Source organism: Symsagittifera roscoffensis, chromosome 4, assembly GCF_963678635.1.
Source record: "Symsagittifera roscoffensis chromosome 4, txSymRosc1.1, whole genome shotgun sequence".
In the NCBI taxonomy this organism is placed as follows: Eukaryota; Metazoa; Xenacoelomorpha; order Acoela; family Convolutidae; genus Symsagittifera; species Symsagittifera roscoffensis.
In genome coordinates this window covers 32,172,269-32,191,703 of record NC_087065.1, presented here as the reverse complement: position 1 = coordinate 32,191,703, position 19,435 = coordinate 32,172,269, and the positions used below count along the sequence as shown (strand labels likewise).

The window sequence follows — 19,435 nt, the reverse complement described above, 5'->3', positions numbered from 1 at the left end:
TCTTGAAACCTCGAAGAATCGATTAAGGGTGTAGTTGGGCGGCTAGCCGTTGTAGCATTACTTCTTCCATTATTTCGTTGATTACCCAAATAGGCTCATTGTTCAGTAGAAAATGTGGTGCATCCAAACAGATCTTTAAGTTCAATTACCCGTGTAGCACTGTCTGCTGGGTTGAGTCTACCAGGGATGTATTTCCATCGTTCGGCTTTGCATAAAATAAGTATTTCACCAACTCTGTTTGCGCAGCAAGTTTTCAGTTTACCAGGTGATGCGATCCAGGACAAAACAGTAGTGCTATCTGTAAAATGAGTGGAGTGGGACTTTATTCGCATTTCATCAGTAGCGAACTTGCACAGCCGAGCACCCATAAGGGCGGCTTATAATTCCAGTTTCGGAATGATCTCTTGGTTCAGTGGTGCTACCTATGTTCTGCCAACCAAAAAGTAGTGTGTGTGCCAGAGCTACATGCAGTTCCGAAGTAGATACACGTAGTCATCGCGTCTTGCGACGCGTCGCAGAAAACATGGAGCTGTATATCACTAGATGACAGCTGTGGTCCAAATAAGCAGGGCAGACTAAGAAGGGGTGTTTGTGTCCATTGGTCGACCAATTTGTCGATTATCGGATCAAAGTCACTGGGCACGGTTTCGTCTTTAGAGATACCAGGATTCCAAGGGTTTAGCAGAAGGATTTTGAGTTTTATGACAAATGGCGCTAGAATACCTAAGGGTCGAAAACCCTTGCTAATGTAGAGAGAACTGTTTGGAGCGTAAATGGTGTAGGATCAGTTACCTTAGTTGTTGGTTGCACGAATATCGTATCGTCAGTTGTGTCCCGTTTGACCCCCAGGACACGATGCACTGTAGCTTTAGTAGAAACTTCGCCTCCATCAATGAAGCATATCTCGTCATTAGTGTTAGATACAAACTTAGTTAGATTGAATCCCCCCTGTCTTATGGAGGGTTTTAGTTGCCTAGTAGAACATCTAGCCTCGTGTGTCGTGTTGAACGAGTGAACAAAGTCGTCCATGTAAAAGCTTTTATGAAGCAGTTGAGCAACATTGGGTTTGGTTAGGCAGTAATAGGCAGCTGTTTGATGAAGAGCAAAGATGGCAATGGATGGTGAGCACTTTGCACCAAAGATAAGTCGCGTGTATTGATATTGTTTGATACCATTTGTAGTAGGCCAAAGGTAGTTAAGCGCATTTTGATTTTTTTCGTTAATACTGATTTGAATAAACATGCCTCCAATATCCGCCGATACAGCCAACATGTTTTTCAGGAATCAAGTAGAAGTCCAAACATGTTGTTCAGGAGCTCAGGTCCAGTTTCAAGCCTTTGTACGTTGATGGTGATGTGGGAGGTACCAAATTAATTGCGGCTGTGGGTATTGGATTGCAACGGGCTTGACGTAGTTATTCTCCAGGTCAGTAGTAAGCGGTTTCTCATAAAGTTGCATGGTTTCGAGGTCTGTTCTGAGCCATTTTGTAGCGATAGCAATCGAGCTTTAGCTACCGGATAATTGTTTGGCAATAATTTCTTTTCGTTTTTTCAGAGTACATTTATTTTGAAGCGATCTCCATCGTGCTCATTGCTTTTTTCCATAACACTTAGTCATTGTTTGCTTTTATCCAATTATGTAGCTTTTATATGTTCGTGGATTACTGATCCTTCCACTTTCCAGAAATTTTTCACTAATTCAGTGAGATTAGCGTCTTTTTGATCGTTTGGGTCAATGAAATTAGTTGAATGTGAATTTAATCCGGAACTATTTGATTTCTGGCTGAATGGGCCAGTGATCGTCCAACCTAGTAGATTTTTGACAGCGTATGATATCGCGCTCCGCAATGTTCCAGAAAGCATCGAAAAATGAACTGTGTTGTCGCCTAGATCAGGAAATTTGACATGTCCAAAGTGATTATAGAGTGAGCACGTTTTGTTAAAGTTGTTTGCGTCGATGGCGTCAAAACTCAGAGCTTCAATTGAAAAGATTGATTGTAGAGTGAAATAGTCTTAGTGGCGCTATGTGGTCCGATACTAGGCCGGACCAGAGAGGAAGACACTTTCTTTGTCCGTACTGAAAGCACCTCGTACGCTTAGCTGTAGTTGTTGGCTTGGTTTACCTTGAGATGTTTAAGCTGTTTTGTTGAGGACATATAAGCAGCTGTTGTAGTTGTCGAGTATGGCGTAGCAATCTAGTTTGATGCCATTGTTAATCAGTGCTACCGGCGTAAAATGTAACTGAATTCTGATCTTGTTCATATTTTGGATTGCAGCCTCAGCTTGTTCCGAGGGCCTGGTTACTGTAGTGCCAAGCTGCGTGTTATTTGGTTTTTGGTTAGGCGTTTGAAACGGCTTTTTTGTCGAGGTGTAGAGTTTAATGGCGTTTCCCTCCGCATTTGTTGATGAAACATCGCTAAGACAATGTGCATTTTAAATCTGTATCGGCCAAATCAGTTGAAGCACAGCTTATGTTGCTTCACCAGCTCTGCCCGTTAATCTACGGAAAGTTTCAAAAAGTCCGGAAAATTTCCATTATTGTGAACTTGTTTATCTATTGGACATGTTAGAGTTGTTAGTCTTATCGATAAGCCTGACGATTTGTCGTAGTTTTGCCTGGACATAGAAGTAAATTGGTTGGGTCGGCTGTCGGATTGTTGTTGCTTCATATGTTGCCGATTTCGTCCCGCTCGGTTTGAATTCGACGGCTCTATGCCCAGGTTCTCGCAAGGTCGCGAGTATTTATTGAGGTACTGCGTCAATTCTTTGAGTGTAGCACAATTGAGATCATGCAGTGTTCTTCCCACTTCATTAGTAGACTTACTGGGAGTTTTGAGCGAGCAACTCGGGCCAGATTACTAGATATTAGATCAGTGGTGTGGCTGTTGAATTCGAAAATGTGGATTAGTTTCCTTAGGAAAGCAGCTTATCTTATAAAACCCCGTGGTTCGCTTAGTATCAATTTGTCGAATTTTTCAAGTTCGACAAAGTGCCTGATGAGCGCTGACATCACATGTTTTGGGTTACCGTATCTACACACTAATTCAAGTATTGTCTGTTCATACTGAGAGGAATTGGTTAATTAGCTCTATATTGAAGATGTAGCATTATCAGTGCATAATGGCTGCAAGTAAGTAATTTGTTCAACCGAGCTAAGGCGTGTGTTGTTACCAATCGCAGTCTGCAAGAGTTCGCGCCAGTTGTTCCACTTTAGTGGGTTGCCGTCAAACGTTTGTAATTTTAAATCTCGCAAATCATTTCAAACTATAGTTGATGGCAGTGGTCGAAAGACTGGTAGCGTGGTTCGTGACTTGTCTTTGTTCATTGTCGAAAAGGCTGTTGCGTTGTTGTTCGTGTGAGTGCGAGTTAGTCCTACGATGGTCATTGAAGTGGTTGATAACGATCTGTTCAGATGCAGTAGCAGGACTATTCGCAATTGAAGTTGTTAGCAGACCATATCGGTTATTGCCCATTGACATCTGGGCTTCGTGTGTTGAGTTGTCGTTCCAAATGGGAATTTTATTGGAAACTGTTGGAGACGAGTTGTTGTATTGTAGAGGAGCTCGAATAATGAATGTACACGGGTTTGCAGTCGGTGAGACTGATCTGAAATCAACTGTAGAGGTAGCGATGACACCGTTGATTGTCTGGTCTTTAGCTCTATTGGTTTCCGGAAGAGGCTGGAAACTGTAGCGCTGAGGAGCGTCTAGGTCGAATGTACGCAAGCCGCAATTGGACGTGTAAGTTGAAAAGTCGGCAGCCGTAGTACTGATGACGCTGTTGGCCACGTTTTCAGTAGTGTTTGAGCTTCTTATGGTACACTAGCTGTTGCAGATGTGCCTTGCACTCTAGGTGGGCGGTTTTACCTTGTGGAAACTGAACCAACGTTTGTTAAGAACTTTTCGTACTCTCTAACTAGAGGGTTAACGCAGTAGTAGATGTTGAGGCTGAAGTGGGGGGGGGGGGGGGCATGGCAGACCCCATGTATTAAGATACGTTATAGATTTCCGGTCTGCCATGCTACGTATTAAGATTGGGTATAGAGTCTACAATGTATTAAGATAGGGAATACCGATGGTAAGGTTTTATAGTTTGTGTGATACAGATAATGGTAAGAAAAACGTATTTTTTTTTGGTTTTTGTGTGGAAATGTTTATTTTTTTCGCAAAATTTTTGGGCGCGCGTTATTTAATTCGGAACAATTAATTGTTAATTACGTGTCAATTGTAGAATTAAGGTTAAGTATTTATTTTTTTTGTGCATGGTAAGTCAATGGTAAGAGTTTTTGTGCAAAAATTTGGAATTGTTATAAAAAAAAATTGATAAATTTTTCGAAAAAACTCAAAACACGATAAGATTTTGTTTAATATGATCTAATAAAAATTTATTAGATACTTTTACTTTCTATCTACCTGAATCTATTCTGAACCTACAGAGACATCGAAAAAAAATCAAATTTTTTGAGAGAAAAAAATTAAATTACAAAAAAGTATATAAATCACTGCATTGCATAACAAGCTTACCGCAAAATTTTACATTTTAACATCATAAAACCAATATAATACGACATCATGAATAAATTTACTAGACCAGATCAGTTTTTATAATTTCAGTGGTTTTGTATGAATTCCATCAACTTGTACTTGTCTTTTTGGATAAAAAAAATCTTTGTCCTTTCTTTGTTTGTTCATATGTTGCCACCATATGATTTATAGTTCTGAATCCTCAGTTTGTAGATGTTAAGTTGATTGCTTCATCGAGCACTCTCCTGTACTTTGTCGTAGGTCCGTCTCCAGAATCTTCGAGAACTCGCTTGTTTAATCCTTTACTGCTAAATTTGAACTTATCTGACTTGTTGTCAAAGCAGCAATATGTCTTGCTACACAAACATAGCATTTCTGTACATCTAAATTCTTCTTTAAAAGTCCCGGCTCCCGCTTATCATAAATTTTATGCGTACTGCAACACGTTCGAGGGAAGAAGTTAGATTTTGCATCCGACTTGAAAGAGTCTCTACAGTCATTTTCCCTCATTTTTTCCCAAGCAGCTCTCTTATCTGGTTTGATACAGTCGTATAAATTTTCATCGGCAAGTGCCAAGTAAAGTGAGTCTGTGTCCATCTCCAACTCTTCAAATTTATTCACATCACAGAACTTATCAAAGAAGTTGTAGTAGAGTTCCAACATTCTCAGTTTTGCATACTGAAGTATGAAAAATCCAACGATGATGGGTTCTCTATGCTCAATGGTTGATTTCAATAACTCCACCTCATATAAGTCCTTCTCAACTGAGTTAAGTCTCTTAAACAGTGGTTCCTTGATTGCCTTATGGGTTTTTTCATCGTTCAGATATTTTGTGATTGTATGTCTCGATCTATCCATGATCTGATATCCATACGAAGAATTACCTAAAAGTTTTATTGTTTCTGCTACAACTCCTGACAAATGGTTTTCATCTCCTTCTCTTCTAGCATCAACCACTGACTGGACGAAACTATTAAAGCATTTCCGAGGAGAAAATTGAACAAATCGGTAAATTTTAGTGCTCTGCAATCCACGTTCCATATAAAAGTTGAAGAGAGGAGTTATAACTGTTCCATTTTCCAGCTTGAAACTAGATATCAGCATTCTCTGAGGATGCTTTAACATTTCGTTCTCGATCGCATAGTTTTTCATGTAACCTCCAATATCATCTCTTCCAACTTCAGCATTTTTGAAAATTGGAGGAAAATTCGCAAATTTCGATTTTAGCTCATCTGGAACAACTAAGTCGCACTGAACGTAGCCAAAAAGAGATCCATCTTTTACATTTGCTAGAAGGGAGTCTGTAGAAAGAGGTCTTTTATAGGGAAAGTGGGTTCTGACGTGATTTTTGATCTTGTCATTGGTTTTGAAACTTTCGCACCAGTCACACTCCCACATTTCTTCTACTTTGTATCCTTTCTTTTCAATGTATTCTCGTCGCAATTCATCCATCTCTCTCTTCTTGTTTCCTCGCTCAATATCCTGTTCTGTTAAGGAGGTACGAGCTTCTTGACAGCAACAGAAGTGGTAGTAGCATCCCATTGCTTCAAACACTGTCTTACAGTGATCACAATAATCGTCCACATTAAAACAGTCGATTTTTCTGTTTTCCAGATGTAAAAAAGCTCTCAATTTTACATGCTGGTCTTGATTCTTGATAGAAAGACATGGCCATATTTTCAAAGTTGCGAGTTCGATTATGTCTAGCCTTGAATTTCTGCATATCAGTGTCAAACTCCCATCTCGTGTACAGTCCTGTTGGCATATCTTGACACATTGAGAAAGGGTAAAGCTGGCTTGCATCAATTCCAGCGATTGATTTACAAACATTTGATGAATTTCTGATGTATGTTTTATCAACTACAGCTTTTCGAGTGAAAACAATGGAAGGTCCTACAGTCATGTCCTCTCTAATTTTTTCACACAAGTCTTTATCAAATTCGCAAAATGGATAAAACTTGTAATTTGTAGATTTGTGTAGACATATGTTTGCTAGATTTGGAAGTGTGCATCCAAGTTTCAACATATCTATCCCCTTGTTATGATAAAACTGAATCATTTTTTGCATTGCCTCAAGGGTTGGAACTACATCCTTGTTGTTGTACCGCTTCAAAAAGTCTTTGAACACTGTCATTCCATTTTTCTTCCAAGTCTCTTGTAAGTAATTGTAATTATCCAAACCAGATGGAGGAACATTCTTGATTTGAAGCTTTTTCAGGGCCTGCTGTTCGTCAATCCCACTCTTTCTAAGCTTCTCATAAACAATGAAGTCTTTGTCTAGAGGATTGTTGTATCTAAGTTTACTGAAAAAGGCGTCATACGGCGGCAATCCAGGAAGGTCAAGTTTGTCTGGGTTATCAAACCACTCATAGGGAAAGAATCCTATCGTTTCGCTAGCCTTATAGGCTTTGAGAAAGGAGTCCAGAGTAGTTGCACCTCCCAAAACTTCATTATATCGAAAAATTGTACATCTCCAAACTTGAAATATATAAAGTCATTTGCTTTTTTGATGACTTATGTTTCTTGTTCTTTATCACGAATCAAATAGGGGATTAGTTAGGACTTGATCAATTTTAAATCATATCTACCGCTGTTAAATCCAAAAACAGGTAGAGTATTTACATATCTCTCCAAATATTGCTTCAAATCGATGAGTTGATTTTGCTGAATTCGCAAGAATTGTGTTGACATATCTGCTTCTTCCGAATCTTCAGTGCATTCGTCTTCTTACTCGAATTTATTACGTGAAAAATTTTTACCACGTTAGTTTAGCTGATCAAAGATCATTTTCATTCTTTCATTGACAGCTCTTTCAATATCTTGAAATTTTGTTCTCATCTCCAACTTACTTTTTTCAGCTAACAGTTCGAGGTTGGAAGCAAAATCAATTATCAAGTTTTGTGGATCCTTGTTGTACAAAAAGATGGGTTCATCAATCAGACTTGATGATACAGAGACTGAAATGGGACATGTTTTCCAATCCAGGTAGTAGTTTGCGTCTCTTTTATCTCCTCTGTATTAACAAAAATCGATTGAAAATCGAAAATTGCTAGATTATTGAAGAGCTTGTTATCTTCAGAAACTGGAGGATGGAATCGCTCTAGCTTTTCAAACAAGGTTTCGCGAAGTTCATACACGTTCTTTGGGTAAATATGTCTCACTCGGTCCTTACATCTCAAGAAATGCTGATTGAAGTGGTCTGATTTGTGGAAAAAGGTGTCACAGCTAGGGCATCGAAAGCACTTGAAGAAACTGTCTCACTCGGTCTATATCATTTGTGTGAATGATATGATTGTTAAATCTCAGTAGCTTAACTGTTTTATCGAATCTTCCGATACTTCTTCGAGCTAGTTCTCCTACATATTCTCCTTCTTGGATATCGAAATCGTAAATAAAAATGTTTCTTTGCACAATTTCCTCGACAACAAGTAAGTCTTCTACAGAAACTCCACGAAAATTTTTAGGATTATAACCAGATTTTGATATAAAATCTGTAAAGTATCTGGAAGTGTGAGAGTCGAGATCTTTGGGTCCGTTCATGTACATTGCCAATGCGCGGAAAAGACACAAATGATCTTTGTAAGGTTCCTTGTCTTTGTTAGATAAAAGACAATTCACTTGCGTATGTCGTAATAAAGGTTCGGGTAAGACAGATTCCGGACATCCCATGGGGATTTTTTTCAGCAAAGCAGCAAAAATTGTAACGTTAGTAATCAACTTGAATCGCCACTTTGTGTTCTGGCGTTCTTGGGTACATTGCTCCACAATATCAAATTTTTCTTCTTTTCCTTGGATTGTTTTCAAATCCGCTTTCGTACAAAGTAAGTGGGATTTTTGAAACAGAGTATTGTTTTCATGGGATTAGAAAAAATGATATTCACCAGTCTCAATGTTTCGAAGAACAAACCCCAGTGTAATGTTGATTTTAGCGGCAGAATCGAGCTTGTTGAAGACTTCTTCAAGTTTCTCGTTGATTATTTTAGTATCTTACTTGGAAATTTGGAAGTTAAATACCTTATGTCTCCCATTTTCCATCTCTGTATTCACCAGAAAATGTTGACAGGTACTAAGTTCCTCCTTCAACTTTTCACCATCTTCCCCTTCTTCCTCCATAATCTTGTTCAAGTCCGCTACAGTATCACTGGGTTTCCGGTGTTTTGCTCCATGTTCCTTTCTCCGATGTTGTTGGAGAGAGTAGTAACTTGAGAAATCTTGTTCGCAAGAAGGACAAACCGTCGACTGCTTCGAACTTGGTTGGGCATGCTTCTTCGCAACATGATAACCCAACTCCTCTTTCCTCTTTGTATAAAAATCACAGTTTGGAAACTTATGTTCCTTTTGTTTTTCACATCTCTTTCGATGTCGAGCTGCGTTTTGACGAATATACATATTTCCACAGTCCTCACACTTCACTTTCTCGTTTCGGTTAAGGGAGGGCATTATCTAAAATTAATTGGGACTTTTGAAATGTTTCAAATTTAAAAACTTAAAGTACAAATTGAATGAAAATACTTACTTTTCGTGAAGTAACGAAATGTAAAATTTGATGTAAAATTCAATTGACTGTTTCTGATTGGCAAACAAAATGAATGATTTAACCCAATAAAATAAGTGTATTTATACTATCAATGACGCCCACGTAATCATCCTTTTATGGTAATGACGTCATTCTCTAAATAGAAGTGACGTCACCACCCACGCAACATTCCCTTTATGGTAATGACGTCATCGCCTACGTCAATCCTTCGAAATTTCTAAAATTTTCCGAAAAATTTTCAACCAATCAGAACTAAGCAGTTTCTAGAAATATCTCTGGATCCAAAATATTCATTTTTGAAAAATTTCAAATAGAAAACATTTGAACCTTCTCGAATTACTCTACAAGAAAAAAGAAAATATTCCGTGTGATTTCCTTATTGATGAGATAGACGTAGGTTCTTAATTTTTTCATAATTTATTGGACGTTTATGTTATCAAAAATAGAATTCTCCGACTAAGTAAAGATCTCTTTAGGGAAACTTACTCAATCAAAGAATTTATTTTTGATCCACATATTGCGTATCAAAGTTATAAACTTACTGCTGAGTTACACCTGACTAGAAAAGAAATTTCATTTATTTTAGAAAACTTGAAGTTAATAAAAAAGTCGTACAATAACTTTTCAAAGACTCTTTTTATTACCTACCCAACTCCCAAATTTGTCAAAACTCCCCAGCAAAGTTCTTTATTCCTCCATTCAAAATCTTGCATGATCAGGTTTGGTATCAGATTTCCAGAGATTTGCTTTGAAAATTTCATCAACTTTGAGTTATCATCTCAAATCTACATCAAAATCAAAGAACTTGAATATCTGCTGAAAAATGAGCAATTTCTCATCGATTATATACCAAAAATTGCATAAATATACTTACTTTTCAGTTAACTTGATGAGAATATTCATTTAACTATCCAGTTAAAAATATTCAGTTAACTTGATGAGAAGACTTGCAGAGATGCAACTTTTATTAAATTTTTCTTCTTTTGTTACTTATATCGGCAACATTTCTTAATTTCAAAGCAAACAAGTTTTGTTCATTTATTTTTGCGATTGCTTTTGCGTATATTCTTACTTATTTGGAAGACTTAAGTCCTTAAAAAGTTCCTCTGATTGGATACGACAACTTGAACAACTTGAACAAAAATGAACATTTTTGTGATTGGAAACGACAATGTGTAAAATGGAGCTTTGTTTCCAATTGAACACGAGTTTTCTATAAGAATTCCATAAAAGTAAACTAAAATCTGATTGGACACGACTACAATCAAAATAAGGAAAATCCATTCTGATTGGTTAAACGCACACATTCCAGTTGAAGGTACCCCTCTCTCTTAACTAAAAATCATTTTTTTTTTCAACTTAACTACCGTCAACTACCTCCTCTCTCAGCTCTAAATACAATAATTTCAACCTAATCACCGTCAACTTAATCACCGTCAAAATCCATTCTGATTGGTTAAACCCACACATTCTCTCTTAACTAAAAATCATTTTATTTTCAACTTCACTACCGTCAACTACCTCCTCTCTCAGCTCTAAATACAATAATTTCAACCTAATCACCGTTATTGTTTTTACTCATTAACTCAACTTATTGCTCAAAGTGATCTTCTCAGTACAAAACAACAACCTTATGTTCTCGGTGGAATTTTTGGCTGATTTAGTACAAATCCAAGTGCGATAAACAGTTTGTGGAGTTTTTCTGGCACGAATGGACATCCCAATCCAAATCTGGCATATGGTGGAGGTGATGCGCAGGGATTTCAACGAACATCATATAACGCAAGTACCTCCTACAGAGGATCAACTTGGAGAAATGCAAATGATGGAGGAAGTGCCCGAGCATGTGGGAATGAACTACCCCGAAATTCCTGACTTTAGATATGTGGCCCAACCATTCGACGATTTCCTCTTTCCTTGGGAAGAGGGATCTGTAGACAACCCAATTACCATCGAAGAGGATGAGGGGTTCTCTGAGCCAAGAACTCCAGTCAGCGAACCACCAAGACAACCACCAGTGATGGAGGCAAGACCAGCTTTGCGCTCCATTGAGAACTTGCAAATTTTTGAGAACTCAGCTGCTCGACAGCTCTTTGATTTGTAAATAAATTGGTTACTGTCTTGTGCTTTGTAATTTAGTTTCTTTGCACCTATTAAATTTATTTTCAAGAGATAGGGACAAAGAGATCATAGAAAAGTTTATTAAGAAATTTCAATGGTGAAACTTTGTTAAAAATTAAACTAATTATGCATCTGGTAAATACTTCTATAGAATTTTGTTAGAAAGATGACAAAAAAATTAAACCAATTTTTTAAGCTTGTTAAAAACTTTACATTAATTTTTGCCCAAAAATTATGCAAAAATTTTCATAATTTTTTTGCACACTTGTGGAAAAAATCAAAGGAAATCTCGCAAATTAAGAAAAATTTCATTAAAAAACTTCGCATTTTAAAGAAAACTGAAAGAGGATTTTCTTGCACTGTTAATAATCAAAGAAAATGAAAACCTTTGTTTTAATTTTGATCATAAAAAAATCTCTTTTTTGCATGTATATTGATCAAAAATATTGAAAAAACAATGCATTAAGATAGGGAATAGCACTCAAAGTCAGCAATTTTGAATAAATTTTAGCATTAATTTAACAAGTTTTTTACAATAAAATTTTGCAATTTTTGCATATGCATAAGAAAAAAAAAGTTAGTTTTTTGCATTTGTTTTCAAAAAAACCACAAAAAAACTTGGATCTAACACAAAAATTTGTTGAGCGGTACAATGATTTAGGTATTTGTTCGTGGAATCCAAAACAGCAAAGAAGATCAAAGAAAAGTAACAATGTTGCGGATTCCGCAATAAATCTAATTTTGGCCTGTGATTCCGCTTACAATGCAGAGAATGCACAGTTTGGCCTCGTAATGCGTATTTTTAGAAAATAAAATAGCTTTTTAGGTTTGTGGCGTTCAATTAGGACTCCTGGTTTCAAAAAGACTGCTGAGACTGAACTGCTAATGTTTCAATTGATCATGTCTTTGCAAGTGTACTTTAGGTCATTGACTGAGCTGCAGCTGGGACTGAAGGGAGAACTGACAATAACGAGTGCCATGGACGACCTCAGCACTTCCCTCTTTCTCGACAAGGTGCCTCTTACTTGGCTCAGGTATCCCACAACATACAGCTTGGGCTCGTGGTTCTCAGATCTCATGATGCGAGTGAAAGAACTCGAAACCTGGACCACCGACTTCGGGCTACCCAACAGTGTATGTTTTACTGTGTCCCCAATTCCTTAGTCAGAATCAGAATTTCACAACACCACTAATTCCGTCCCTTAATGATGTTAAATCCTTTACTTCAAGTGAATACTAATTACTCTTGATACTTTTTAATCTTCTCGTTCAAATATCTATGTGTACAGATCATTGGCTCAATTACATATCAAAGTGAAAAAATGTAAAAGACGTGAACAGATGGATCCATTTGCAACATTCTATATACATCCGATCATATGCCCAACATTATTACAAGTATTACCGACTACATTAAACGGGGTCTTAATTTTAAAATTTTCTCTATAACCGGAATTTACAGAAAATTTTTTTTTAGGAATCGTATAAAAAATCTTGTAAAAAAATGCAATTATCTGGCAAGATTCTCATAAGAATTTTATAGAAACTTGAAGTTATATGGTTCTGTAAAGAATTTAAAATCAGGGGTAAGAGTCTCATAAGTAATTGATAAGTATGCAGGAACTTGAACGGGAAATTTCTTCGGTAATACGTACCTCCAAACCAAGCGCAAAGCCTAAATAATCCACGAAGAAGCAATAAATAATGACCCCGAGCTTCAGTGGTAGCTATCAGAAGGCTTAAGTAGCTTTCAAGATCTCTCGCCTGTCTTTTCGATCTACCCTTCCTTGCTAGCTGCAACAAAGAAGACCATGATTGCATACTAGCCTCTGAAAACCTTCTTTTTATTAGAAAAATCCATAAAAATAACACCATCAAAACATGAGACCATTTCTTAAAACTCCTTGGAGAGCAACAAAGCGAGGCCTGATGTATACTAAAATCAGGAAAATACTAGTTGAATAATCATATCAGCGACTTATTTACTAAGTTCTCCGGACAGCCCAGAAATTAAGACGATTAGCTTTATTCAAGACAATTTGATGATCATATGTCTTAAAGGTCTCTAAAGGTCTTGAGTCCAGTGTTTTTTCTGTTATAGTACAATTGAAGTGGCCTTAAGACTTCTTTTTTGGGGATACGAGGTCAAGTTTCACCGCTGGTCTCGTTAAAGTACATAGGCTGTTTTCAGTTTACACGAGCGCACAATGCCATCCGCGCCGGTAAAAACTCCAGCACTCGACCCAGTGGCCAGATGCTTCGTGCAGTAAAGTCCTCAAGTATCCACACGAGGTCATCTTTCTCGAGTGGTACTTCGGGTTGCGTCCATTTAGTCCTTCTGATGAGAGTCGGAGGAGCTTATTCTTTAAGTAGACGCCTCCAGAAGCTGTCAAGTCTATCTATTGCTTGCTTCCAGGACTTGTTGGACAGTTTACTGGTGGATGCTTCGTAGAAAGCTGCTGCTGGAGCGTAGACGAATGGATGACCCCTTAAGAAGTGGTTGGGTGTCAGTAGAAGGTCGTCGTCAAGGTCACTACTGACTTTCGTTAGCGTACGTGAGTTGAGTATTGCCTCGGTCTCGGCTACGATAGTAGCAAATAAATATTCAATCAGATCCGAGATTTAGTGAGAAGGCGCGTTTTATCTTTGAGACAAGCCCGGGGTTTTTGCGCCATTCAACATTCTGGATTTGTAGCGTATGATGTAGGGTGGTTTCGTTGAATTGAATTAGTCCTGAGCGTAGCTGTTTACGGGCGCCGATGATGTAAGTAGCGTTGTCAGAGAATAAAAGCTTCGGTGTGTCTCTCCTAGCAATGAAACGTCTAATTGCCGTTATACAGTTGTTCTTAGTAAGGTTCTCTGTCGATTCCAGAAGAAATGCGCGAGTAGAGAGGCATGTTAAGAGGCAAAATTTTTTTTCATCAGTTGTATTCTTTGTTGCGATGTAGAATGGCCCGATATAGTCGTTTCCTGTGTTTTGAACGGAAATAGGTCGACTTGGAATCTTCTGCAGAGAATGCAGATTTGCCTTATCTGTCTGAGTGATTTTCGGAGCCCAATGGGATTGTTGATAAAGGAGGAGCTGTGCTTTTTCTAGGTCTTCCCTAGTGGCAGAACATTTACCGTTTCCCTTCAGTGTACCGACAAAAACTATAACCCGAGCGGCGACCCGAACTAATCCAAACCAGTCTGAAAACCTCGAAGAATCGATTAAGGGTGTAGTTGGGTGGCTAGCCGTTGTAGCATTACTTCTTCCATTATTTCGTTGATTACCCAAATAGGCGCATTGTTGAGTAGAAAATGTGGTGCATCCAAACAAAGCTTTGCTACGTCTTTAAGTTCAATTACCCGTGTAGCACTGTCTGCTGGGTTGAGTCTACCAGGGATGTGTTTCCATTGTTCGGCTTTGCATAAAGTAAGTATTTCACCAACTCTGTTGCAGCAAGTTTTCAGTTTACCAGGTGATGCGATCAAGGACAAAACAGTAGTGCTATCTGTAAAATGAGTGGAGTGGGACTTTATTCGCATTTCATCAGTAGCGAACTTGCACAGCCGAGCACCCATAAGGGCGGCTTATAATTCCAGTTTCGGAATGATCTCTTGGTTCAGTGGTGCTACTTATGTTCTGCCAACCAAAAATTAGCGTGTGTGCCAGAGCTACATGCAGTTCCGAAGTAGATACACGTAGTCATCGCGTCTTGCGACGCGTCGCAGAAAACCTGGAGCTGTATATCACTAGATGACAGCTGTGGTCCAAATAAGCGCGGCAGACTAAGAGGGGGTGTTTGTGTGCATTGGTCGACCAATTTGTCAATTATCGGATCAAAGTCACTGGGCACGGTTTCGTCTTTAGAGATACCAGACTTCCAAGGGTTTAGCAGAAGAATTTTGAGTTTTATGACAAACGGCGCTAGAAAACCTAAGGGTCGAAAACCCTTGCTAATTTAGAGAGAACTGTTCGGAGCGTAAAAGATGTAGGATCAGTTAGCTTAGTTGTTGGTTGCACGAATATTGTATCGTCAGTTGTGTCCCATTTGACCCCCAGGACGTGATGCACTGTAGCTTTAGTAGAAACTTCGCCTCCATCAATGAAGCATATCTCGTCATTAGTCTTGGATACAAACTTAGTTAGGTTGAATCCCCCCTGTCTTATGGAGGATTTTAGTTGCGTAGTAGAACCTCCAGCCTCGTGTGTCGTGTTGAACGAGTGAATGAAGACGTCCATGTAAAAGCTTTTATGAAGCAGTTGAGCAACATTGGGTTTGGTTACGCAGTAATAGGCAGCTGTTTGATGAAGAGCAAAGATGGCAATGGATGGTGAGCATTTTGCACCAAAGATAAGTCGCGTGTATTGATATTGTTTGATACCATTTGTAGTAGGCCAAAGGAAGTGAAGCGCATTTTGGATTGCAACGGGCTTGACGTAGATATTCTCCAGGTCAGTAGTAAGCGATTTCTCATAAAGTTGCATGGTTTTGGGGTATTTTCTGAGCCATTTTGTAGCGATAGCAATCGAGCTTTAGCTACCGGATATTTGTTCGGCAATAATTTCTTTTCGTTTTTTCAGAGTAGATTTATTTTGAAGCGATCTCCATCGTGCTCATTGCTGTTTTCCATAACACTTAGTTATTGTTTGCTTTTGTCCGATTATGTAGCTTTTTGATGTTCGTGGATGACTGATCCTTCCACTTTTCAGAATTTTTTTCACTAATTCAGTGAGATTAGCGTCTTTTTGATCGTTTGGGTCAATGAAATTAGTTGAATGTGAATTTAATCCGGAACTATTTGATTTCTGGTTAAATGGGCCAGTGATCGTCCAACCTAGTAGATTTTTGACAGCGTAGGGTATGCCTCTAGGACGTCTCATGATATCGTGCTCCGCAATGTTCCAGAAAGCATCAAAATTTGAACTGTGTTGTCGCCTAGATCAGGAAAATTGACATGTCCAAAGTGATTGTAGAGTGAGCACAGTTTTTAAAAGTTGTTTGCGTCGATGGCGTCAAAACTCAGAGCTTCAATTGAATAGATTGATTGTAGAGTGAAATAGTCTTAGTGGCGCTATGTGGGCCGATACTAGGCCAAACCAGAGAGGAAGACACTTTCTTTGTCCGTACTGAAAGCACCTCGTACGCTTAGCTGTAGTTGTTGGCTTGGTTTACCTTGAGATCTTTCAGCTGTTTTGTTGAGGACATATGAGCAGCTGTTGTAGTTGTCGACTATGGCGTAGCAATCTAGTTTGATGCCATTGTTAATCAGTGCTACCGGCGTAAAATGTAACTGAATTCTGATGTTGTTCATTTTTTGGATTGCAGCCTCAGCTTGTTCCGAGGACCTGGTTACTGTAGTGCCAAGCTGCGTGTTATTTGATTTTTGGTTAAGCGTTTGAAACGGCTTTTTGTCGATGTGTAGAGTTTAATGGCGTTTCCCTCCGCAGTTGTTGATGAAACATCGCTAAGACGATGTGCATTCACTAAATCTGTATTGGCCAAATCAGTTGAAGCACAGCTTATGTTGCTTCACCAGCTCTGCCCGTTAACCTACGGAAAGTTTCAAAAAGTCCGGAAAATTTCCATTATTGTGAACTTGTTTATCTATTGGACATGTTAGAGTTGTTAGTCTTATCGATAAGCCTGACGATTTGTCGTAGTTTTGCTGGACATAGAAGTAAATTGGTTGGGTCGGCTGTCGGATTGATGTTGCTTCATAGGTTGCCGATTTCTTCCCGCTTGGTTTGAATTCGACGGCTCTATGCCCAGGTTCTCGCAAGCTCGCCAGTAGTTATTGACGGACTGCGTCAAGTCTTTGAGTGTAGCACAATTGAGATCATGCAGTGTTCTTCTCACTTCATTAGTAGACTTACTGTGAGTTTTGAGCGAGCAAGTCGGGCCAGATTACTAGATATTAGATCAGTGGTGTGGCTGTTGAATTCGAAAATGTGGATTAGTTTCCTTAGGAAAGCAACTTATCTTATAAAGCCCCGTGGTTCGCTTAGTATCATCAGGCAATTTGTCGAATTTTCCAAGTTCGACAAATTTCTTGATGAACGCTGACATCACATGTTTTGGGTTACCGTATCTACGCACTAATTCAAGTAATGTCTGTTCATACTGAGAAGAATTGGTTCCGTAGCTCTATATTGAAGATGTAGCATTATCAGTGCATAATGGCTGCAAGTAAATATTTTTTTTCAACCGAGCTTAGGCGTGTGCTGTTACCAATCGCAGTCTGCAAGAGTTCGCGCCAGTTGTTCCACTTCAGTGGGTTGCCGTCAAACGTTTGTAATTTTAAATCTTGCAAATCATTTCAAACTGAAGTTGATGGCAGTGGTCGAAAGACTGGAAGCGTGGTTGGTAACTTGTCTTTGTTCATTGTCGAAAACGCTGTTGCGTTGTTGTCCGTGTGAGTGCGAGTTAGTCCTATGATGGTCGTTGAAGTGGTTGATAACGATCTGTTCAGATGCATTAGCAGGACTCTTCGCAATTGAAGTTGTTAGCAGACCATATCGGTTATTGCCCATTGACATCTGGGCTTCGTGTGTTGAGTTGTCGTTCCAAATGGGAATTTTATTGGAAACTGTTGGAGACGAGTTGTTGTAACGTAGAGGAGCTCGAATAATGAATGTACACGGGTTTGCAGTCGGTGAGACTGATCTGAAATTAGTTGTAGAGGTAGCGATGACACCCTTGATTGTCTGGTCTTTAGCTCTATTGGTTTCCGGAAGAGGTGGGAAACTGTAGCGTTGAGGAGAGTCTAGGTCGAATGTACGCAAGCCGCAATTGGACGTGTAAGTTGAAAAGTCGGCAGCCGTAGTACTGATGACGTTGTTGGCCAAGTTTTCAGTAGTGTTTGAGCTTCTTACTGGTACACTGGCTGTTGCAGATTTGCCTTGCACTCTAAGTGGGCTGTTTGACCTTGTGGAAACTGAACCAACGTTTGTTAAATCTTTTCGTACTCTCTAACTAGAGGGTTAACGCAGTAGTAGATGTTGAGGGGGGGCATGGCAGACCCCATGTATTAAGATACGTTATAGATTTCCGGTCTGCCATGCTATGTATTAAGATTGGGTATAGAGTCTACAATGTATTAAGATAGGGAATACCGAAGGTTTTTTGGTTTGTGTGATGCTAAGATAATGGTAAGAAAAACGTATTTTTTGTTTGTTTTTTGTGTGGAAATGTTTATTTTTTTCGCAAAATTTTTGGGCGCGCGTTATTTAATTGGGAACAATTAATTGTTAATTACGTGTAGATTGTAGAATTAAGGTTATGTATTTAGTTTTTTGGTGCATGGTAAGTCAATGGTAAAAGTTTTTGTGCAAAAATGTGGAATTTTTATTTAAAAAAATTGATATTTTTTTTCGAAAAAATTCAAAACACGATAAGATTTTGTTTAATTTGATCTAATAAAAGATTAATAGATACTTTCACTTTCTATCTACCTGAATCTATTCTGAACCTACAGAGACATCGAAAAAAAATCCAATTTTTTGAGAGAAAAAAATTAAATTACAAGAAAGTATATAAATCACTGCATTGCATAACAAGTTTACCGCAAAGTTTTACATTTTAACATCATAAAACCAATATAATACGACATCATGAATAAATTTAGAAGACCAGATCAGTTCTTATAAGTTCAGTGGTTTTGTATGAATTCCATCAACTTGCACTTGTCTTTTTGGATAAAAATAGCTTTGTCCTTTCTTTGTTTGTTCTTTTGTTGACACCGTATGATTTATAGTTCTGAATCCTCTGTTTGTAGATGTTAAGTTGATTGCTTCATTGAGCACTCTCCTGTACTTTGACATAGATCCTTCTCCAGAAACTTCGAGAACTCGCTTGTTTAATCCTTTACTGCTAAATTTGAACTTATCTGACTTGTTGTCATAGCAGCAATATGTCTCACTACACAAACATAGCATTTCTGTACATCTAAATTCTTCCTTAAAAGTCCCGGCTCCCGTTTATCATACTTTTTATGCGTACTGCCACATGTTCGAGGGAAGAAGTTAGATTTTGTATCCGCCTTGAAAGAGTCTCTACAGTCATTTTCCCTCATTTTTTCCCAAGCAGCTCTCTTATCTGGTTTGATACAGTCGTATAAATTTTCTTCGGCGAGGTCCAAGTAAAGTGAGTCTGTGCCCAACTCCTAACAGGGGGTGTTTGTGTGCATTGGTCGACCAATTTGTCAATTATCGGATCAAAGTCACTGGGCACGGTTTCGTCTTTAGAGATACCAGACTTCCAAGGGTTTAG

General features: G+C 38.5%; 1 protein-coding gene across 1 annotated transcript in view; it reads left to right on the top strand.

The window, feature by feature from the left end:
- LOC134844184 (dynein beta chain, ciliary-like) overlaps window positions 1–19,435 on the top strand; it is a gene marked incomplete in the record, with an annotated part of 486,199 nt that overhangs the window by 336,219 nt on the left and 130,545 nt on the right. The window contains 1 exon segment of the mRNA XM_063860749.1: window positions 12,104–12,314. Within this exon segment, the coding sequence (XP_063716819.1) occupies window positions 12,104–12,314 (211 nt within the window).